This window comes from Theropithecus gelada, chromosome 8, assembly GCF_003255815.1.
Source record: "Theropithecus gelada isolate Dixy chromosome 8, Tgel_1.0, whole genome shotgun sequence".
NCBI lineage: Eukaryota > Metazoa > Chordata > Mammalia > Primates > Cercopithecidae > Theropithecus > Theropithecus gelada.
The window spans coordinates 63,733,266-63,757,928 of NC_037676.1; the positions used below are offsets into that span (position 1 = coordinate 63,733,266).

At 38.6% G+C, this 24,663-nt stretch overlaps 1 protein-coding gene across 2 annotated transcripts in view; it reads right to left on the reverse strand.

Annotated features, from left to right (window-relative positions):
• The window catches only part of ASPH (aspartate beta-hydroxylase), a 222,139-nt gene that overhangs the window by 34,743 nt on the left and 162,733 nt on the right, over nucleotides 1–24,663 (reverse strand). For both annotated transcript variants that reach the window (XM_025393195.1, XM_025393196.1), the window contains exons 19-21: nucleotides 20,414–20,512; nucleotides 17,632–17,721; nucleotides 12,715–12,852 (exon numbers count right to left, since the gene is read on the reverse strand). In XM_025393195.1, the coding sequence (XP_025248980.1) occupies nucleotides 12,715–12,852; nucleotides 17,632–17,721; nucleotides 20,414–20,512 (327 nt within the window). The remainder of the gene's footprint in view (nucleotides 1–12,714; nucleotides 12,853–17,631; nucleotides 17,722–20,413; nucleotides 20,513–24,663) is intronic.

The window sequence follows — 24,663 nt, forward strand, 5'->3', positions numbered from 1 at the left end:
CATCAACATGGGAAAAGGTAAATTCACGGGAGCAAAATAAAACAGTTATGAAGAAATGCAGGAAGAGCTGTTTTAACATGTGAACAAAACAACAACTCTTAGGGTTCAGTGTAACATAAGCAAGATTAGGTAAGTAACTGTTCATGACTAGCTGTTAAGAAAAAGAGGCATTGAGAAAACAGATATTGGAAATTGAGAAAAGTCCCAGAGTTGTATACATTCCTTGAAAGTTTCTGACTCTAAGTTGAGCAAAGGGATGCTGTGAAGGGCTATTCTTGGCAAACTCTGTGTATTAAATTGGAGTTAGAATGAATTGATAACATTGGTACATCAGTATAATGTATACTAAATTTTATCTAATTGCTTAAGAATATGTTTGTCATTAGTTATTATTTGAGGAATTATGTATCTTATTTTTAAGAGATAAAATCGGCTTCCTTAAATTTTTGCCAAAATATGCCTATACTCTAAACGTGGTAAGACGAGTAGCAGTGTAATCTGTCTTAGAAACAACATTCTAGGATGGGGGGATCCTCCTGGGTGCTGAGATGAGGTTGTTAAATCAAACACCATTGAACTGTAATGCTATTGCAGCAAATTCTCTTTGAAATACTTCTAACAACACCTCTAAGGAAACTGGTAGCTTTAAAGGGTCCTAATGCATTTTGATTAGATCGCCTTGTTTTTCAAGTTTGAATATACAGATAAAATAAAAAAGGTGACTTTTTTTTTTTTTTTTTTTAAAGACACAATCTCACTCTGTCGCCCAAGCTGCAGTGTAGTGGCATGATCTTGGCTCACTGCAACCTCTGCCTCCCAGGTTCAAGCGATTTTCCTGCCTTAGCCTCCCGAGTAGCTGGGATTACAGGTGCGTGCCACCATGCATGGCTAATTTTTTCTATTTTTAATAGAGACAGGGTTTCACCATGTTAGCCAGGATGGTCTCAATCTCCTGACCTCATGATCTGCCTGCCTTGGCCTCCCAAAGTGCTGTGATTACAGGCGTGAGCCACCGCACCCAGTCAATAGGTGACATTTCTTATTGTGGAAATAAAAGCCAATTAAGTGAGAAATGCAAAGGCTATTTATTCTAAGCTTGCTACAGCAAGGGGGTCAGGCACTATCACTTGTGTTTTGGCAGACACTCTAAAGGCAGGAAGAGGAGTAGGAAAGCTTTATAATAGGAAGAGAAAGCTTCAGGCATGCTCTGAGTGGGGGTTGTTGGCATAAGGAAGCTAGAGGTGGCTAACTAGAAGCAGGACATCCTGTGTGATTGGAGGAGGGTGCATATTTGGCTCTCTGGTCTTAAGTTGGAACCATGGACAAAATTCAGGGAAGCTATTAGTTATTAATCAAATCCTGGCTATTTGGGGCTATTCTGATTGTTACAGAATTGATTGCGTAGCTCCCTGGATGGTTACTAGATACAGAAGTCTGGCTTCCTGCAAGTCTGACTTACAGCATGCTGGTTTCCTGGGCTGTTTATCATAGATAAGGGATTGGTTTCCTGGGCAGGTTACTGCAGGTTGCAGGTCAAAATTCTATTTTTACATATAGTCTGGCTACTGACTGTGAATTCAGTCTCTCATCATCCTTGCTGAAGGAAAAGGATAACATGAGGCCCCTAGCTAGCACTGGGGCAACAGGAGAGTCTTGGAGAACTGACTTTTGCTCGTTCTAGTGAGTGAGAGAAAAAGGATTGCTTCTCCTGAGAGGAAGGAGAAAAGATAATCCAGGTTGCCAGGACAAACAACCAGCCTGATGGCTTCAAGGACTCAGATGGCAGAGGAGACCCATATTCCTCATACATTAGCTCAGACAGGCAGGGAAGCCAGTCTGCCCTATCAGTCAGAGAAGGTAAAGGGAAAATGGGGAGCTGACTTCATGTCCCACCTACCGGCTGCGAACAGTGCACTGAGGGACCTCCTGAGTGAGTGATGCTAGAGTAGCAGCCCCACAGTCACTCATCTCAGGCAGCTGAAACTTTCTGGGTACATAAGCAACAAATTACTTGACAAAGAGATAAACAAATTGCTTATAATGTGTATGTGCATATGCCCATTTTTTTCTGAGAGACAGGTCTTGATCTGTTATCCAGGCTGGAGTGCAGTGGTACAATCATAACTCACTCCAGCTTCTAACCTCTGGGCTCAAGCGATCCTCCCACCTCAGCATCCCAAGTAGTCGGGACTACAGGTGCACACCACCATGTCTGGCTAATTTATTATGATTATTATTATTATTATTATTATTTTGTAGCAACAGGGTCTTGCTATGTTGCCCAGGCTGGTTCTAACTTCTTCAAGTGATCCTCCTGCCTCAGCCTCCCAAAGTGCATATGCATATTTAAGACATCTATCTGTGTAGCATATTGAGACAAATCATAACCTACTGAATTAAACATTTTAGAACCCCAAATGGAGTACCAACCTAGAGGTATAGTTTGCAATTATTCTGAAATATCAAATGCTGTGCTGTGAGTTCCCAAAGAGGGTCAGAGAGAAAGCCAATTTGTAGGTCTTTTTTTTTTTTCTCCCACATTGACAAATAATAAAAACTCACTGATTTTGATTTCAGAAAAAAAAGCGCCTCTTTGTATGAAATAACTCAAAGAATATGAAACACTGTGTTCCTTTGCTCTGCTGCCATAATTGGCATCATAGGCCACCCTATAGTCTTGGCCGTGTGGACTCTTACTAAGGGCTCGCATACAAACAGCATAGAGGAACATCCATGATGGAAGGCTTCATCTTGTTTTGTGTTTTGAGCCTTACTAAAACCTCATGGGAGAAGAGGAGCTGAGATAATTATTTTAAATTTAGAGATTAAAAACAAACAAACAAACAGGCTCAGATGGGTAAAAGGACTTGCCCAAAGCGTCAGAGCTGACAGCAAAACAAATCTGTTTCTAATTATGGAGCCCTTTTAAAAAGTTCACCTTTAAATCATGCAATTATCAAACTCCACACTCCAACTGTTGTTTTGTTGACATCTTCAGTGAAACTGTCATCGGAACCCAAACAGTTTAAAGTTTGATTTAGAAAGATAAGACTAAGCTATTACGTTAATCTTAAGAAATTGCTTTCAGTACTTCTTCATATTATATTTACTTTTACATGAAAGTAAATTATATAAATTATTAATCCTCTTAATTTACAGCTTAATTCTACTATAAATCTGACATTTTTGCTTCTTTCTCAAACTATTTCATTTCAAAAGCAGTCCAGTGAAAACATTCAAATATTAATTACAAAGAAAGAAATGTTGAACCACTAATTTAGTGCCGTGTAAGTCTTATTTTTGTCTAGGTGAAGTCATTCATACACAATGGATTTCTTAATTAATAAAAGCCACAGTCTGAAGGAAAGTGACAGAGTGCTATTCTAATCAGTCATTCCAATGCACTATGTCACATCACTGGCAAAGTATTACTGGGCACTCTTCCAAATGTAATAAAACTACAATATGAATAAAGGCAAACTTATCTGTGATGCTGTTTTAGATCACAAAACTTATTTGTGATGCTGTTTGGATATGTTTATATCCAAGCAGCTGTTCTGAAAAACTGGGAAAAGAATGCAGGAGCTTTCCTTTTTCTCAGTGATGAATGCAGAATTAGGTAGCAGGAGAAACAAATACAAAAGATACATTATCGGCCAGGTGTGGTGGCTCATGCCTGTAATTCCAGCACTTTAGGAGGCCAAGGTAGATGGATCATCTGAGGTCAGAAGTTTGAGACCAGCTTGGCCAACATGGTGAAACCCCGTCTCTACTAAAATACAAAAATTAGCCAGGCGTGGTGGCAGGCGACTGTAATCCCAGCCACTTGGGAGGTTGAGGCATGAGAATCGCTTGAACCCGGAGGGCGGAGGTTGCTTTGAACCGAGATCATGCCACTGCACCCCAGACTGGGCGATACAGTGAGACTCCATCTCAAAATATATATATTTAAAATTACAGTTTTTGTTATCAGTGGTAGTTTTCTGTACGGGTCTGCAGCAACCTCAATTCTTGTCTCCTCAGAAGAAAGAATTCGACTGAGGGGCATAAAGCAGGAGAGACTGAGGCAAGTTTTAAAGCAGGAGTGAAAGTTTGCTAAAAAGCTTTAGAGCAGCAAGGAAAGGAAGGAAGGAAAGTACACCTGGATGAGGGCCAAGCAGGCTGAGAGACCAAATGCCCTGCTTGACCTCTCGGCTTGGGGTTATACTTCCAGGATCTTGCGTTACTTCTCCCCACTCCTGGGAGCTTACTGGGAAGCTGCTGATCAGTTTCAGATGTTTTCTATCTATTAGGAGACTGCCGTTCCCTGGTGCCAGCTGTGACCAATTATTACTTTAGAGAAAAGTTAACAACCACCTGACCATCATGTGACAGTCACCTAACACTTCTGGGGTGTGTGTGTGTGTGTGTGTGTGTGTGTGTGTGTGTCCGTCCCTCTCTTGCGCTGGTCATGCCTGACGAGCTACCTACTGTAACAGTTTTCAGTTGCTATTGGTTGTTTACTTTCAATGTTACTATAGTGTTTTCTATGAATGTGTGTTGACTTCTAAATTAGTGTGGATCAAATAGTTAATCCCGAAAAGGAAAGAGCAAAACTCTTAAGCTTTAAAGGCTTTTCTCTAACGATAGGCGATCTTTTCTATTTTTACCCTAGCAAAGACTTTAATCCATTTTTGTTTCAATTTCTATGTTAAATAAGCCCAAGGCACTTGGCGCTTTGATAGTTGTGATTTGGGCAACAACCTACTCAATTTTAAAGAAAAGCTGAAAAGAGAAAGCTACTGGAATATTTTTCGCTAATTTTTTCCTTGAGTTGAATAGCCTCTCCATACTCCTAGTGCTAGAGCTGCCAAATTATATTTACACAATGAGGAGTGATATTGTTTGGATGTGTGTCCCCATCCAAATCTCATAATCTCATGTTCAATTGTAATCCTCAAAGTTAGAGGTGGGGCCTGGTGGGAGAAGATTGGACCATGGGGGCGACTTCTCATGAACGGTTCAGCACCATCATTCTTGGTACCATCCTCGTGATAGTGAATGAGTTCTTGTGAGATCTGTTCGTTTACATGTGTGTAACCCCTCACCTGCCCCAGCTCTCTTGCTCCTGCTCCTGCCATGTAAGCATCCTGTGATTGAAAGCTTCCTGTGGCCTCCCCAAAAGCAGATGCCACCATGCCTCCTATATAGCCTGCAGAACTGTGAGCCAATTAAACCTTTTTTCTTTATAAACTACCCAGTCTCAGGTATTTCTTTACAGAAATGCAAGAACGGAGTAATACAAGGGAGAACCATGACAATTCAACCAAAGGGGAAAACACACATCATGCAATTTACTGAACACTGTCCCCTGCCTTCATGAAAACTGCACTCTACCTCTCACTGTAATATACAGTAAGAAGTTGAATGAAAATGTGCTATCAGGCCAGGCGCAGTGGCTCATGCCTATAATCCCAGCACTTTGGGAGGTGGAGGTGGGTGCATCGCTTGAGCTCAGGAGTTCTAAACCAGCCTGGGCATCATGGTGAAACTCCATCTTTATAATTTTAAAAATGAGAACTAAAAAAATTAAGAAAGGGAAATGTGAGGCTGGGTGCAGTGCCTCACGCCTGTAATCCCAGCACTTTGGGAGGCCAAGGCGAGCGGATTATGAGGTCAGGAGATCGAGACCATCCTGGTTAACAAGGTGAAACTCTGAGACCATCCTGGTTAACAAGGTGAAACTCTGTCTCTACTGAAAACACAAAAAAATTAGCCAGGGGTGGTGGTGGGCGCCTGTAGTCCCAGCTACTCGGGAGACTGAGGCAGAAGAATGGCGTGAACCTGCGAGGCAGAGCTTGCAGTGAGCCGAGATCATACCAGTGCACTCCAGCCTGGGTAACAGAGCAAGACTCTGTCTAAAAAAAAAAAGAAAAGAAAAAAGGGAAATGCCCTATTCATGGTAGTTAAGTCACTCAAGGGCCAGAATCTGGGTAATTATTCTAAAAGTATTTTGGCCAGACGTTGCAGCTACCAGATCTAGAGGGTTTCCACTTTAAGATGTCAATACTTGGGTGATGTTTCATGACCCATAATATTCAATTTTGTAATTTGAAAATTACAATAGAAGAATATCTTGATGTTCCAGGGTCTGTCAATTAAATGGTCAATGAACTCTGGGTTTCTGCACACAGCCAGCTCTCTGAATGTCATAGTCATTATTGTCAAGTGGTCATCTTGACATTACTTTTTTTAAGTCATAAATTAACTTTCCTGCAAATAAAGATAGTTCTCAAAGTACAGTCACACAGCATGGAGTTGTAACCATGAGATGCCACACACACTGAGATTCCATGCACTGAGAACCCTATGATTCACACTCTGATCTTGCTTCTCTTCTTAAAGCAGAGTTTAAGACAGGCAGGGCTGAAAGAAAAGCCCAAGGAAACAAGAATTTTAATAAAATGTTTGATATCAAAAAGGAGAAGGAGACAAGATATATAAGCAGAAGTCAGTAACTTTGAGGGCAGTAGTGGGGTACTGGCAAGCAAACAGATTTTGAGGACAAAGAGAGCTTTTAGCTGATGATTCCTAATTTCATCCCTTTGTGATCAGTGAACATGCTTTTTGTATGATTTCAGTGCTTTTAAATTTGTTGGGGCTTGTTTTATGGCCTAGCATATAGTCTATCCTGGTTAATGTTTCATGTGCACCTGAATTGGATCACTTTTTGAAAATCTATTTTGTTAATCTGTACTTTTTGATTGGAATATTTAATCTCCTTACATTTAATGTAATTGCTGATAAAGTGTGCCATCTTATTATTCATTTTTAATGTCGTTTCCTTTTTGTTATTGTTGTTGTTCCTCTGTTCCTCCATTACCGTCTTCCTTTACAACAGATAGATATTACTAGTGTGCCATTTAATTACCTTGTTGTTAATTTTACCCTACTTTTCTGAGTTATTTTCTTAGTGGTTGCCTTGGGCACTAGAATTAATACCTTTAATTAAAACAATCTATTTCAGTTTAATGCTAACATAATTTCAAGGGCATATAGAAATTTTGCTCCAACGTAAATCTTTTCCCCTTCCTCCTTTGCACTATTATACAAATTACATCTTTCTATAAGTCTATAAACATACAGATTACATTTATTGCTTTATGTATTGGTTTTGAAATAAGATAGAAGAAAAAACTAATAAAAATATGTATATTATCTCTTTTATGTTTACCCATGTAGTTATCTTTAGTGATGCTTTTTTTTTTTTCTTCATGTGGATTTGTATTACCATCTGATATCTTTTTATGTCAATCTGAAGAATTGCCTTTAATATTTACTGTAGAGCAAAAGATATTGTCTAGTATTAAATTCTCCCAGTTTTCATATATCTGGAAATGTCTTAATTTTGCTAGATGTAGAATTCTTGGTTGGCAGTCTTTTCCTTTCAGTATTTGAATGTCATTCATTGCCTTCTCTCCTCTGTGGTTTCTGATGACAAGTCGGCTGTTCATCTTAAAAGGAAAGTTTCTTTTATGCAATAAGTCCTCTTTCTCTGTGTGCTTTCAAGAATCTCATTTTATATGATTGTAAATTTGAGATTAGAATTTTAAAAAATAAAATAAAAGTGAAAATAAATTTTTAAAAGGATCTCATTTTGTCTTTGGATTTTGACAATTTGATTGTGATGTGTCTAGGTGTGTTTCTGAGTTTATCTTCCTTATAATTCATTGGGCTTCTCAGATGTGTAGATTGATGCTTTTTTATCTAATCTGGGAGATTTCTGGCCATTATTTTTTTCAAATAGTCCTTCTGCCACCTCTCTTTCTTCTCCTTCAGAGGATTCAATTATGCATATGCTGGTACACTTGATGGTGCTCCATAGGTTGTTTTCTTCATTCTCTTTTTCTTCTGTTCCTCAGCATGGATAATCTTAAAGAACCTATTTCCAAATTTGTTGATTATTTCTTTTGTCAGCTTAAATCTGGTGTTGAGCCCCTCCAGTGAGTTTTTTAACTTAAGATATTGTACTTTATGACTCCAGATTATCTGTTTGGTTCTTTTTTTATAATCTCTGTCTCTTCATTGGAATTCTCTATTTGGTGAGATATCATTCTAATAATTTCTTTTAAGTCTTTAGACATAGTTCTCTTTAGTTATTAAAATATACTGGCAATAGCTGATTTGAAGCCTTTGTTTAGTAAGTTCAGCATCAGGGCCCCTCATGGGCAGTGTCTATTGATTGCATGCTTTTCTGTGCATTTATATACTTTCCTATTTCTTTGTGTGTCATATAATTTTTGGTGAAACTGGACAGTTTTTAGATAACATAATGTGGCAATCCTGGAAATCAGTTTGGTCCCTCTCATAAAATTTGTTGTTGTTCTTTTTTGTTATCATTGTTGCTATTTGTTTGTTTACTGACTTTCTGGATTAATTTTGTAAAATCTCTATTGCCTGTAGCCTTACCTGTAGTTGCTGTGGGCACTTGTAATGTTAAAAAAAAAAAAACAAAAAAACGAACAAACAAACAAACAAAAAAAACCCTGCCAATAACTGTTTTGACTAATAGGCTTGGGATAGAGCTTTTCTTACAAATGAGGACAAATAACAACAATGTCCTGAGAATGCAGCTTTCCAGGTAGCAAGGGAGAGGTTTAAAATAGTGACAATTCTCTGGGTATGGAAATTTGTGAGGTACTAAAAACGTGATGTGGCCCCACTAGTACCTGGAAAGCTGTGGTTTTCACTGCTCCAGTGTTGTGAGATTGCCAGTTTTCAAGCCTACTCTGGAACTGGGGAAGAATGGTTGGGAGTAGTTAAAGTTACTATCCCACAAACTCTGCTATTCTTATTGGGGTTCAGCAGGTTTTCCTTCAAGAAATATTCCTTTAATTGTTATATGTCTTTGCTAATGTACAGAGTTCTAAAGAAGTGGATTTTAACAATTTTTATCAGTGATTTTGTGGAGTGGTAGATTTATGAAGCCATTCCCTCTGCCATTCTGATGTTCTGCCTCATTACACAATGCTTTTATAAGCAATTAAATGCTTGAGGTTTCATCAGGAACTGAGAACCTTCTAAATATCCTTCCCTCTGAAGCAGTAACAATTATAAGAAAACAAATACCTTTTTACCTTGCTCCTAAAATAACAGAGATAATTTTCTTTCTTTCTAGGCCTTCCTCTCCTGGTGCAGTGCAGTAAGGGAGAATTTTCCTCACATTCAGGACAAAACAAGGATACCAATTGTTGCAACTTCTTATATGTAAGAAATACTTAGTAGTAAGATTTTTATATCCCTGGGACTTCTAACATGTCTATAAAAAAACTAGAGAAAAGGAAGTTTATAGAAGGTCATACAATGAACCTAATTTTTGAGAACCCATCATGTATGAGAGACATGGTCCCTGTCATCTTAGAAGATACAATCTCAGAGAACTAAGAGACTTTAGAATATAGTGTGTTATTTAAAAAGAAAGTATAAAGTGCTTTTGGTTTTATGCAAAGGACTGATATTCCTAGAAGAAGTGACAATTTCTCTAACATCTGAAGGATAAAAAGGAATTGGCTGTGAAGGACATAGGAGAGAAGGAAAACAGAAAGACGTAAAGCAGGAGTCCTCCAGGAAAGAGGGTTACCATATGGGAAGGTCTGTTGGAAGAATTTTGGCTGGAATGAGGATGGTAAAGAGCAGTGGTAAGAGATAAAGGCAGACTAAAGCTGAATCACTGATTGCTGTGGTCTGAATGTTTGTGTCCCCCAAATTCATATGTTGAAATCTAACCACTAATGTGATAGTGTTAGGAAGTGGGGCCTTCGGGAGGTATTTTAGGTGAGTAAGATTATTGTCCTTATAAAAAAAAGCTTCAGAGAGCTGCCTTCTCTTTTCTATCACGTGAAGACACAGCAAGAAAGCACCATCTACAAACCAGGAAGCAGGCCTTCACCAGACACTGAATCTGCTAACACTTTGATCTTAGACTTCCTCAAAGTAAATTTCTATTGTTTATAAGCCACCAAGTTTATGGCATTTTGTTACAGCAGCCTAAATGGACTAAGACACTGACCAAAACTGGAAAGCTGGAAAAGGATATTAACCAAGGGGTTACGTGGCGAGTTAATGTTCACACCGAATGTTAATGTTTTAATAGAGCTGAACATAGGATAGAAAGAATGAGAAGTACATTTGGGGAACACAGCTTTAGTAGAATTTTCACAGCAGTTAAGCCCCAGTGGAGAAGGTTTCTTAGAAAATGAAAGGCAAGAAAAAGAGAAAAGAGAGCAAAGAACAATGTTTGGGTCCATGTCAGCCCATAGTAGACTGACTTCACACCATCAATCATGCTTCTTTCTTCTTAACAAAACCCTGACTTTGAGCATCCACCTTCTTCCAGACAAACCATTTATTTGATTTAGAGGAAACTAACACTTTACTAGCTCTAGGGGTTGATCTGTTGGTTGGAGAATAATCTCATAGCCCCCTGCCAGTAATTCATCAAGAGTGGAAATCTGACTTAAATTGGCTCAGTGAGACTGAAAGGAAAGATTACTGTTCGTTAGAAGATAGAGAGGTACACCCTTTCTCCTCCTGGAAGCCAGCTCCCTCAGCCTGTTGCCAGCTACCTGGTGTTTCAGACTCACTTGTAACTGTGAGTGCCCATGAGACATGGTTCCTACCAATAGAAGAGGGCCTGCCAGGAGGTTTCCAGAAGGCCAGTTAGGGCTGGGGTGGTAGCTCAGCCACGTCACTCTTTCCCCCTCTCTTCCAGTGGCTGCTGGCAGCCATCCTGCAATCAGCCAGCACAAGTACAAAGCTGACCAAGGAGGAAGTGCAGAGTCAAGAACATCTTCCTTTGATTATACTGCCCCGGAGTCTGTCCTACTGCTAGGCTTCCAGCTGTTGTCAATCAATAACACTTCTTGCTGTTTAACCCAGGTTTGAATTGCATTTCCATGTCTTGAACTTGAAAGGATCCCAAAAGGTACAGTAGAGAAATGAACACACAAAGAGACCATGAAAAAAAGACAGTAAAGCAGAATCAGAAGAGTTCGATGGGATCCAATCTGAGGGAGGGTGAAATTTAACAAAAACAAAACAAAACAAAACAAAACAAAACAAAACAAAACAAAAAAAAACCCCAACAGTGCTAAATGTAGCCAGCCTATCAAGGAAGGTATTGTTCCTGTGGTATTTCTAATCTGGATATGGAACTTTAAAAAATCAACCTGTATTAATTGTCACCATACCATGGTTCCCTGAGCTATAAAATATTCAAAGGCTAACCAATGACAGCCTACTTTACAACTGGATTATGAGGATTATAAAGTATGCTTTTATAATGACATACAGAATAAACACAGTCAAGTAAGACATAATCTAAGTACATGAAAACCTCTTTTCCCCAAGTAGACCAAATTAATCAATGAAGTCTTATAAGTCTTAGAGATACAGTTTATTTTAGATGTTACTTAAAGAAAAAAAGTATGAAAAATTTAAACATATACCTAAAGGAAGAAAGAACAGTATGGCAAACCTCCATATATTCATCACCCAGATTCTAACATTATCAATATTTTGTCACTCTTGCTCTTCATCCCTGCTTCTTGCACGTGTAAATTCGATTGTTTGAACATCAGAATATATTTTCTTAAATAAACCATGTGCAAATAGCAATTAGAGTCCGAGGTCAAAACCCTGAAGCCATCTAACCTGTAAGATACATGAAGTTTTTACATTCTGAGTAAAAAACAACATGATTGAAACTATGAGTTAATTAACCATGAGTACCATTGTATGACTGTGTCTAAGAGGAAGGGGCTTACCAAAGCAAAAGTAAACTTCTGACCAGCCCCTACCAAAGACACCAAGTAGAGAGTGTTAAAGTTCAGGTTTAACCTACTAATATAAAACCTTCCAGTTATTTTTATAGCTATTTAGAATCACTTAGTTTCTCCAAATGCCACAACATTTTCTGCCACAGCATTTTCTAAAAATATTTATAACTGCGTTTTCTCTCCATAGCCACAGGGCCAGTGGGTCTCAAAGTGTGGTCCAAGGAAATCTGAGAGTTCCCTAGACCCTTTGAGGGGGTCTGCAAGATCAAAACTACTTTCTTAATAATACAAAGATATTATGTGCTCTTTTCATTCTTTTCTGGGCACACAGTAGAGTTTTCCAGAAGCTACATGAGGTAGGACATCACAGCTCTAATAGGTACATGTGTGAAGTACATGTGAGGATTCTCCTGTTGTCTATTAATCCAGACTCTAAAAAGATTTGTAAAAATACAAAACAATTCCAATCTTCTCACTACATTTTCTGTTTTGAAAATATAATTATTTTTTAAAAAGTTATTTATACCGACATGTTATGAGGTTATTATTTTTAAATAATTCATAAATATATATACAATTTTCTTTCACTTTCATGTCTAATGATTCTATTGGTAGATGTAAACCACATTCCTTGGGGTAGTCAATAATTTTTAAGAGTTTAAGAGGGTCCTAAGGCCAAAAAAGTTGAGAACTGCTAAGTTCCGCACGAATTCCCTTCATCATCTAAATGAAACTTTTGCTTAATGAGATGACAATTCTTTTTTCATTATATTTTGCAAGTGTCACTAGAAACAAAATCCATCTCTTCCCTGGCATTCCTTTTTATGATAAACATTTTCTGATTTTGAGTAGGAAATAGACAAAGATCTGGTGAGGATGATGTCTAAGTTACACTCACCTTTACTAACTCCGTGTAGCCCGTTTCTTTTGGGGTCCACCAAGGCTGTGCTTTCAGTCCATTCACATTGTAGAGTGAGCGTTGCCAGACAGATGCAAAGTGTCCTCTCTTGTGCCCAAGCTCATACCACTTATATGCCTGAAGGAACAGAAAGAGTGTGCTCCAAACTGTTCCTTCAACAATTTTAAAATTGAAGACATTAAAAATAAGGTATTACTATGACACATTTAAATAAAGAGCTTGCTGCTAGGTACCCAAGTCTGTTGAAATCTGGTGAAAATATTGCTTTTTCATTGGGTTTCTGATTATGACCTATTTGTATAATAAACATGTACATGTTCCTTTCCCCCTTAGGCTGCAGTCTCTCTGGATAATGGATTCATGCCCTACACATTTTGGTCTCCCTCAGAGTGTCCAGCAGGGAGTCTAGCACTTATTTGTTGAATGCATAAATAAGATACCAATGGGTCTTTTCTATTTTATGTTTCCTTTAGAAAAAGATTATGATTTTAATAATTTTCAAAGATATTTGCATTTACTGAATCAGAATGCTAAAATAAAGAGCAGCTTCTTTTCACATGTTCTTTCCACGTCCACATTTAAGAAGGTCACCCCAAGGCATCAGAGTGCAAACCCTCCATTAAACTAAGTAGACAGAAGGGAAAAATTATTCTGAGTGGGCAATAAATATAGTGATAGCCCATTTTAGATTTTTAAAGAGGAAATTTTTGTTCATAATATATATTTTTTTCTGCCATAAGGGATAACATATGTGGCCTTAAGCTAGCTGCAACATGATACTACTTGCCTCCAAGACTAGCCTTTTCAGGGACAGCTGGCTACGGAGTATGACACTCTTTATGGCTCCTTCAGATGATGCCCTTACCATATGCTCTCCAAGGAGCCCTGCCCAGTTCCTGCACCAAGCATGCTCCATTGTCTTTGGAAAGGAAGGCTTTCTAATGGTACACTTAATATTATCCCCTCCACTATTGCAAACTTGATCCAATGATTACTTTTACAGAGATAATTCAAATGCATTTTTGATAAATAAAAATAAGTATTTCATAGTAATTTGAACATCTTCTTTGTAAATCACCAGATACACTTTAAATGTAAAAAATGTTAAATTTTCAAATTTTCCCTCATTAGGAGAATGAAGGGGGATAGCAATACCACCTCATATTTTCAGTAACACTTTACATTGACTACTTTCTTTGAATGTGCTATCTCATTCGATTTTTCCAATAACCTCAAATATCTCCATTTTACAAATGTTGAAACTGAGGTTTACAAAGGCTAAATCTTTTGAATTAGCATCTGGGGCTCTTGGCAACTTATTCTACTCTCCTCCTATTTATATCATTTAGCAAACACTATGAAAAATGATTTTCTTATTTAGTTGTCTTTTTTATTAATATCTGAAATTAAGAATGCATATACAAATCATTCTTAAATATTTTCCTTACAATACATGTAAGTTGTAGCAAGAATTCCTTAAAAACCAGAAAGTTAAAATGACTAACTGGTATGTAATTTTTTAAAAAAATAGCATGTATCTTTGAAATTAATTTGACTATTGTGGTTATTTTTGTCCGATTTAAATTTAGGATTTTATTTCCTATGCTTTTCAGGGCAAAAGTGAACAATAATATTAAGGTCAATAGATTAGTTTTTCAAAAATCTGACAGTCCATTTTTGAGTCATTACAATTCATTTTAAGGATTAAGTGTATTGCTAGAATAGTGAGAAAAAAAGTTACTGTAGAAAAATAAAAACAGCAAACATTATAGCTGTAGTTCAAGAGTTGGAAGTCTTGTCCTTTAATTAGCACTCAACATGCTAGATGTCTGGGCAAGTTACTTGATTTACAATAGCATGTTTAAACTATCTATAAGGTCTTTTCTGACACTCAAAGTAAGTAATCCTGCATCAAGTAGGACTCTTTAATTTTTCACTCTCCTGTCATTTGAATTTTAGGAGAAACAAAATTGTGAAAGTGATATACCAGAAATTTTTACAAATCACCTTTAATCATATGTGACACAGGGGACCCAATGAATTCAGCTAGATTGCTTTTGAAAAAAACATCTAAACCACTTTACAATAAAAACTGTGATAAAATCAAAGATCGAGTTAGAATCCTTTGAAAATTTCTCTACTATTTCCTGTCTAATCAGCAATTTTACATATGTAATTAGGAATATTAAAATAGACAGTGGGAGGCCCTGGGACACAGGGTCAGTAAGAGCCCCTGGGTCACATTTAAGAAGTTAAATGTGTTTTACATCAATGTTGTCTCTACTTTCTTCCAATCATTGCTATGTATGGTTTTTATGCACATGTGTGCATGCGCACACACACACACACACGAGAGACAGAGAGAGACAGAGAAAGTATGTCAGACGACTGGAACCCAGAAAAGCCCAGGCCACATCTGTGGAATGGGCTGTCTTAAGTGTCCTCAGCCGGGGTATGTTCTGCCTGGAGCCCCCTGTTCAATGGGGCCTAACAGACATACTTCCGGTGAGAAGAGCTGGCTGCAACTTGCCTAAGGATTGTAAATGCCATCCCGTGCACACAGAACTTTATGTTATTTTGCATAGCAGGCTTTTCGAGCTTAGGGTGGCTTGAAAGAAACTGAGACCAAAGCAAGAAACAACATCCAGGTTCTTATAGCTATCACTGAGGAGGCAGGTGACAAAGACTGGAGTTGGCACTGACTGAGCAAGAGGGAGGGTGAGGGGGATGCCAAAAACGTGAGAAAGCCGGATCTCCACAGCTGGCCCTGACTAGACTGGAGTGAGGAGGAGAGGGAGGAGCTCAAGCGCACTCAAATCTTGATCCTGGGAAGATGGGAATATCACTGAATGAAAGAAGGAACCTAGGAGGAAAAACGATTTAGAGAAAGACAAGTAAGTTGTCTGTGTGCCATCATGTGGGACACTGAGCAGGCAGTAGACGTGAGAATGGGGACTTGGAGAAAGAGACTAAATCTAGCTAGAATGTGGATTTGGAAGTTATGGGAATACCGAGAACTGCTATCTGAATTGCTGCAAGACTCTCATGGTTTGTCCCCCCTCTTCCTGACCATACTAAATGGACCAGTTAGAAAAATTTTCCTCAAAACCCATTTTCTCGTCAGTCTCTGCAGCACAGAGGCTGTGGCTTTGCTTTTTGCGGATCCATCCTCTTTCAGAGTTGGAGCAGTGCTCTAGGCATAAAAAGTGAAAGGTGTTTACTTCCTGATATGCAAACTCAGAGCATGACAGCCAAGCCAGGCTCAACACCTAATATTGGGAATATACTAACATGGAGTTTCTACAGGTTTGTTTCTGTTCTCCTGTAAGAACAAATCCTTCTGAACTTTTTAAGTTCAAGAACTGTGCTGTTCTTTGCATATTCATGATAATTAAGCTGGTAGAATAGTCCCATATGTTCAAATCCCAAGCCCTTAACAAGTGTGTAGTAGTGAACTCTTTGCCCTTGAAGTAAGGGCTGTTTTCATCTAAGATGTGAGATAAATCATAGGCTTCTTTTATCTGTCTTTGCCCTGGACTCTGAAATGTTCAAAGATAAATTAATTAGTGACAATTACATTTACAGTAGTCAGACATGAACATTTATCCAGTGTTAGATGTTGTAGCAAAATCTTTCTTGTCCCTCTCATTCAACGGAGTTCTGAGCCATTACGTTTAAAAGAAAAATGGGATGCAAAAATGATTACTAATCAGCAATTTCTTCTCCCTTCTTTCTTTTTAATTCTAATATCTCACTCTATTTCAGTTGACTGGTAGGTTAGAGGGGGAAAGGTACAGATAAATAGAAATGTATAAATTAAAAAGTGTCAATTGTCTGAACTTCTAGTACCCCCAAATTGGTTCATGTTCCTAGCAGACAATTAGCTTATCACAAACCCCTTCACTTCTCTGAACCCTCAGTTCCCCAGATGATTCCATGTTCTTATTAATTTTAGAAACCTGAAGCTGTATTATCCTTAGATGTCACTTTATTACATACATGGAATGCAATGGTTACAAAGATTCAGTGTCTCACTTTACCCTTTTATCCACTGACTCTAAGGAGAGCCCAGCTCTCACTCCTGCAATGGAGCAAGACAGGAAAGGAGGGCTTTGCTATCCAGTAGGGCTGCATAAATCGTAAATCATGGTAGACTGTGACAGAGTTTTGAAATTTACAGTGCATGACATCATGATTAATGAGACAATGTTATGTTTATAGAGGTAGACACTGTACACAGAAAAAGAGAACCATTACAAAGAACACATGGAACTTGTTTAGCTACTACAGTTTTTGTGTCAATCCCTATCATTACTATCACCACAATGTTTGTCTTATACTTGGTATTAAATATTTCAGAGGATAAGTTACACAACTAACCATTAGGATCTGTGTGCTTAGGAATCAGCTGATAAAGACCTCATTCTAAAAAGAACTTATTTTAAAAATTGCAAAATAAAATGAAAATGAATCTAGGCAAACTGTTAAAATATTTCTAAAAATTTAAATTATTTCAGTGACATCTCTTCATTTCAAAATTTAAAAAATACTTTTCCAAGGCAATTTCTATCTCTCTGTACACACACAGACACACACACACAGATACATGCAGACAAAAACATACACAGATATGTACCAACTTAGAGATTGCTTTTGTGATTACTCAGCTGATTTCTTGAAAGAAACTATAAAAGCCAAATCCTAAAAATTCTTTAAAGGGTTAAGCTGGAGTTGTTGGGTTGTTCCAAAGATAGTTTAAGTAACTAAATAGTTTACATCACTGCTTTCAAAAGTTCACACTCAAAATATTTTTTGAATTCTACCTTTTCCTAGAAATAACTATTCTCCCAACTCCATCCTCTGTTAGAGAGAATCAGAAACTCACACACCCATTACCTCTTTGTTCCCAACCCTCTGCATGGCATCCCCCAGGTGGAAATAAAATCTCCCATCATCAGTGCCAGGATCTCCGGATTCTATTCCTTCCTGTAGGAAGAACAGTGTTAGCATGGGTAAAATAATTAAATACCAGATTCCATTAATTGATTTACGTAGCTTTTCTTATGGCACATCATAAGAAAATCTAAAAACCAGAAAAATACATCTCTGTATTAAAATTTGGGAATGAGGTTACTGGTCAACATTTGCAATGCCAAAACAAAAAGAGGTCCTAAAGCTAAATTTAACAATGCATTCATCATTAATTCACAGTGGAATGGCCCACAAAATTAGTATGATACTTTGTGTACCTTCTGTGTGGGAGCAATCATGTTTCAGTATTTCAAAGAATTTGTCTGGCTGGATAGCTCTTACATTTATTTTGCTCTCCAAATCTGACCATATGTCATCTAGAGGCATTTTATTCGTAAACCAAAATGTTTAACTGCTCATGTTTGAAGTGATGGCAGTCCAACTCCAAGTATTATTTATTTCCATTTAAAACAAATGTGTCCTTACCTTTTTTTTTTTTTTTTTTTTTTTTTTTTTTTTTTTTACAAAACATACAGGAGAACTAAAGCCAATTTGAATCTTTAAAAAAGTAGTTTTTATTAAACAAATCCCTATTCTAAAACATTTATCTAATTCTCTGATTTCTCACACAAGGACTGAAATTGAGATTGATGAACTCCATTCCCCTCCCTACAAAGAGAAAAGATATTAAAGCAATAGAATGAGTTTAGAAAAGCAGGACAAAAGTTAAGAATATCTAAATGTCAAGGACTTCTTTATAAAAATCTGCATCCTTGAGGCCTCTTCGCAAGAAGCTTATTATCTTTCACTAGGAAGAAATTGCATTTACATAATGTTGGAAATGAGCAAGCTGCATGACAGAATGGGAAAAGCATCACTCAGGACAGGAAGGGAGCTACAGCGAGGGCTTCTAATTGACCAACACTCAAGTGTCCTTGCTTGATAACTGACCAGCCCAGCTCTTGCTTTCCCCATCTCTGAAGCAGGCAGAGTAACAGTAAGCCATCCTATGTCAAAGGAAATGTAACGAGACACTTTAAATCACAGAAACCCACATGCCCACAGGGCCCTAGCAGGAAATGTGAAGTGCTGACAGGGGTCCAAGGACAGCCCCTTCCCAAGGGGGGAACACTGCTTGTCTGTGTGCAGGGAAGTGGGCCAGATATGACGTTTCAAGAGAAACTAGAAGTCTGCATAATTATATAAACATGCTCAGATTCTCAAATAAGGCAAGCAATTAAAATGGTTTTTAATAGAACTATGCCAGCCAAATAAAACATGCAAGCTATTTGCAATCAGTGGGTTACTATTTGGGATCTCTGATTTAAGTTATGTGAAAGAAAGAGATCATAAAAGTGGAATATATCGCTACTTAAAAAAAAGCCTACATCTATCTAATCGGTTATGTCCAATATGGTAGCTGCTAGCCACACATTACTGCTAAAATAAAAGAAAATGAAAAATTTACTTCCTCAATCCCAGTGGCCACAGTTCAGGTGCTTGATGGCCACATGTGGCCAGTGGCCATCATACTGGAGAACACAGATAAAAACATTTCCATCACAGTAGAAAATTTTTTTCCTTTTAGAGACAGGGTCTCACTCTGTCACCCATGCTGGAAGACTGTAACACATTCACAGCTCAATGTAGCCTCAACCTCCTGGGCCTGAGTAGCTGGAACCACAGGCATGTGCCACCACATCCGGCTAATTTTTAGAATTTTCTGTAGAGATGGAATCTCACTATGTTGCCTAGGCTGGTCTTAAACTCTTGTCCTCAAGTGATTCTCCCACCTTGGCCTCCAAAAATGTTGGGTTTACAGGTGGGAGCCACTGCAACTGGCCCACAGCAGAAAATTTTGGGCAGCCCTGGGATAGACCACCTGTGATTCTGCTGAATTGATGAGGATTTAATTAGATATGAGAAAAAAAGCATATTTTAATTTGAATATTTTGAGCAATGACATTTTCAGCCAGTATTTGTTATCTCATTTTGTGTGGGTAGCTAAGAGTACTATTCTGAGTACAGTAAATATATAACTTGTAAAAGGAACATATAATGCATTGTCTGTATATATATATATATATATATATATTTTTTTTTTTTTTTTTTTTTTTTGAGACACAGTTTCACTTTATTGCCCAGGCTGGAATGCAGCCTCTGTCTCCTGGGTTCAAGTGATTCTCATGCTTCAGCCACTCAAGTAGCTGGGATTACAGGTGCACACCACCACACCAGGCTCATTTTTGTATTTTTAGTAGAGACGGGGATTCACCATGTTGGCAAGGCTGGTCTCGAACTCCTGACCTCAGGTGACTCACCCACCTTGGCTACCCAAAGTGCTGGGATTACTGGCATGAGTCACCGCACCCAGCCCATTGTCTGTAATTAAAAATATTGAAAGCATCACCAATTTTGTCCTCCTTTGCCATTTATTTAAAAACTAATAACAACTTCAGTTTTATACATGTTTAAATAAAATGTTTTCCAAATCGTCTCTGCTCACGTGGTTGGTATTCTGACATCTGACACTGTTGGTTACAGTGGAGGCCCACACTGCCTATGAATGTCGTGGTCTGAGGGTGGACATCCTGAGGATGAAAATACTCGGCAGTGCATGCAATCAATCCATGAGGAACAAGCACGTGTGTTCCAATAACTTTAAGGACTCAAAAGTTGAAAGGAGAGGGGAAGCAGTGAGCATTACCTTTAAATATGGGATGCTCTCAGCAATCTTGTTCTGTGCCTTCAGGATGAAGCCATAATGGACTTTAGCAAAGCCATCATTAGGTGTCACACTCAGCACCTAAACTCAAAGAAAACACAGAACATAACTCAAAGAAAACATAGGTGATCGCTTAAAAAATTCTACAAATGACTGTCAAAACCAGTTTTAACTAGTTTTGTTGTACTTGGATTGGATTACGATGTTACAGCTGAAAACACCATAGTACTTTGTCTCATGGCAATATCATTAAGCTTAAATGGCTCCTTTTCCCCTCAACTCAATATGATTTTCACATTTACACAATGGTTCTTCAAGAATCAAGAAATGAATGAAAAGGCAATAACTGTTAAAGCATCACTTTAACAATGCAAATCAGCAAAATATCTCTCAATTGATATGAGTTCAGTATTTTTTAGTGATCAAGGGAAAATGGCTTTAAATTTGCTATACTTGAAGACAATTCTGAATGGTTATTAGACATCACTTCATATACAAGCTTTATACATTGCCTTAATTAAGAGAAAATTTAGATTTGCATTTGTAATACATCACAATCCATTCATTCAACCGAAAACTTCTTGAGTGCCCAGACCTTTTTAAGCCCTGAAGATAAAGTGGTGAGCAAATCCAATATTCTGTGATAAAACCCAGGTAAATATTTCATATTAATCACATCATTGTTTATTATTATATGCATTCATTATTATTTAAAGATAAATTATGCAAAGCACCTCTAAATTAAATATTAATAGTGAGAGACCAGAACAACATTCAACTTGTGAAGCTACTTAGACAAACTAATTTATAGAACAAAAGAGAAGGATAGAGAAGGTTTGAGTTGGTGCAGGTAGGGAAAGATGCATCTCCCATCTCTTCTCATCATCCTTGAGCCTGAGTAGAAAAAGGGAAGTCACAGCCACAGTAGGGCTACAATGGGGTTACACAGAAGGAACAAGTGTGCACATAGGGGACGCCAGGCCCTCGGGGGGCCCACACAACACACACTGCAGATGCTGTAGCATTTTCAGCTTGCATCTGGTCCTGTACCTGATCAGTTAGCAAATCTGGTCAACACTACCTTCAAAATATATTCAGAAACATACCATGTGTCACTTCCTTCACCGCTGCTACGCTGACCCAAGAGAGGTGTCTCATCATCTCTCTATATCTTCTTACAGGAGCCTCCTCACTGCAGATCCTCTGCACCCCTGGCCCTGCCCCTGCTTGCTAAATCCTAGGTCAGATCTCAACCCTCCTCTGCTGCATTACACTCAGAGTGAGTGCAAGACTGAGTTCCTGGAACCACCCCAAAGCCTCCCTTGGCTGGGCCTCTCCATTGCTCTGGTCTCCTCACCTGTCCCTGCCCCTCCCAGGCAAGCCTCTGAGGCATGTTGGACTTCTTGCTGCTCCAGAGCAAGTCAAAGACATCCCTGCCTCGGGGCCTTTGCATTCACAGTATCCCTCTGGCTCAGGTTCTTCTGCCAGACATGCCCATGGCAAGCTCCCTTACCTCAGTGAAGCCTACCCCTGACCATCACCCTCATTACTAAAACAGAACCCCCTCCATCCCTAGTCACTCTCCAACTTCTTTACCTTGACTCACTTTTCTTCATAGCACTTACCACCATCTGACCTAGTATATTTTTATTTCTCCCGCTAAGATGCAAGCTCTACAGGGATTTTGTCTGTTTTGCTCATTGCTCATCCCCACTGCCTGCTATGGTAGCATAGCATTCAGGTGCTCGAGAAACCTGTACTAAATGCTCAGATGAGTACATGCTGGGCTTTCCTCCCTAACTAGACCTCCTAAAGCCCAGACCCTGCTTCTTTGCAGCTTCCACAGCACTGTCCCCAAGCTAGACATTGATCAGGAACTCAATAAATACCTCTGGAATTGAACTAAATTGACACAGATGATGATTCTACCAGCATAACCATGGAGGGATTCTTATAATTATTACAGCTACACAGATGACATTTCTGCCTACTGCAGGCACACAGCCATTATCTCAAGTAATTAATAAATTTATTGATTTACTAGACATCTTAGAACACACAGAACTCTTCCAGGCCCTGGGCATAGAAAGATAAATGAGATATACTCTCTTTTCTCAGGGGGCTGTCACTCAAGTGAGGGAGACAGATTTAGAGGTAGACAATGCAAGATGGTAAGTGTAGCTATAGATAGGCACGAAGCATGCAGGGGTTATACAAGAGGGGCACCTGGCTCAGTCTAGGGTGAGTGTGGCTGGGGCGAAGGTCTGAAAGGTATTTAAGGATAAATAGGAGTTCACCAGGAAAAGGAAGTGTGGGATGGTGGAGGAGAAGGCATTCAAGATATAGCAGAAAGTGAGTAGAAAGGGATGGTAGGCCAGGAAGAGCAAAAGAGAATGTTGTTAAATTATGAACAAAAGGTGATAGGAGAAGAGATTGGAGAAAAGGCAGAAGTCAAATTAAATCACAAAGGGTCCTGTTTAGTATCATGTGCAAGGCAATGTCCTGGGGAGTAGAAAAAAATTACATACACTTCTACTTGTATCTGTCTCTCAAACAGGGTGGAACAAGCTCTGTGGCTCTCCTGTGATCTGCACGGTGGACAGCCATGTGTCCCATTCAGTACAAACACTGTCAGGAGGCAAGGGTGGGGCTCAGGCCCCAGGGCAGCTGCCAGCGTTGCCCTCCCTGCTTGCTTCTTTGTGCTTAGGTACCATGCTCACTGCAGTTTACACACAGATGTGTAATGGTCGTGCAGGTTGTATTATCTAGTAATCAACAAGCCCTCAGAAAATAACAAGTGCTTTTATGAGATTTCTAAAAAACCCAGATTGAGGCTACAGTTGCCCTTTGAACAATATGGGTTTGAACTGCATGGATTATCTTCTGCCTCTGCTGCCCCGAGACAAGACCAACTCCCCCGCATCCTCCTCCTCTTCCTTGGCCTAGGTAACGTGAAAACAGTGAGGATGCAAACTTTAATCATCCACTTCCTCTTAATGAATAGCAAATATATTTTCTCTTCCTTATGGTTTTTAAAGTTTCTTTTTTAAAGTTTTTAATTTTTGTAGGCACATAGTAGGTGTATGTATTTATGGGGTATCTGAGATATTTTGATACAGGCATGCTATGCATACTAATTACATCACGGAAGATGGGGTATCCAGCCCCTCTGACATTTCTCCTTTGTGTTACAAATAATCCAATTATATTCTTTTACTTTCCTTTTGCTTTCTAAAATAACGTGTTCTTTTCTCTAGCTTACTTCATTATAAGAATATAACATATAGCACATTTACAAAATATGCATTAATCAACTGTTTATGCTACCCGTGTGGTTTCTGGTCAACAGGAGACTATTAGTAGTTAATTTTTTGGGGAGTCAAGATGTACACATGGATTTTCAACTGCCCAGGAGGTTAGCATCCCTAACCCCTGTGTTGTTTAAGGGCCAACTGTAATATTAGACAGATTGTCTCTCTCTTTCTCTCTATAAAACACACACATCCATTCATAAACACAAAGCACAGACAAAACCAACCACAGCCTCACATAGCTGACATTTCTATCCCCAGGACAAACTCTTTGCATGATACATACCTGGAATTTTAAAAAGTTATATAATCATAAAATAATAAATATTAAATTTTCAGCAAGAGTTAAAAGATTTTCTGGCAGTTAAATAGAATTTTATATTTGACATCATCTTAAAAATTGTTTTAGGGTGTGTACCTTTTGTAACGCACATATATATTCGTGCATATATATACACATAATATTATGTGGGTACATACATATACACATAACATACAAGTACATAAACATATCTCAGGCATTTGCTTCAACATTTTTGTCTGGAAGGGCCACCATCAAGCATGTTTGAAGACCACTGCTGCAGGAAATGAGAACCACAGAAGATTTAAAGCCCTGGGAGATGATCAGTGTGGTGTTCTAGTGTTAGTGAAGGTCGGGGGAGAGGACACCCGGAGAGGATAAACCTGTCCCTGCTCAGGCAAGAGATGACGGGTGCTTCAGTTACAAACGGAAGGGATTTGAAAGTTAAACAGAAGTTAAAATGAACAGAAATTCGTGATTTGGTACCAGATTATAAACTTCATGAGGGCACATTCTGCATGTGTTTCATGAACTACTGTTTCCCTAGCTAGTGTTTATGGGTTTAATAGATGTGTGTTGACTGAGTGAATGGGTATAAGTGAGCAGTGGCGGCTGAGTCA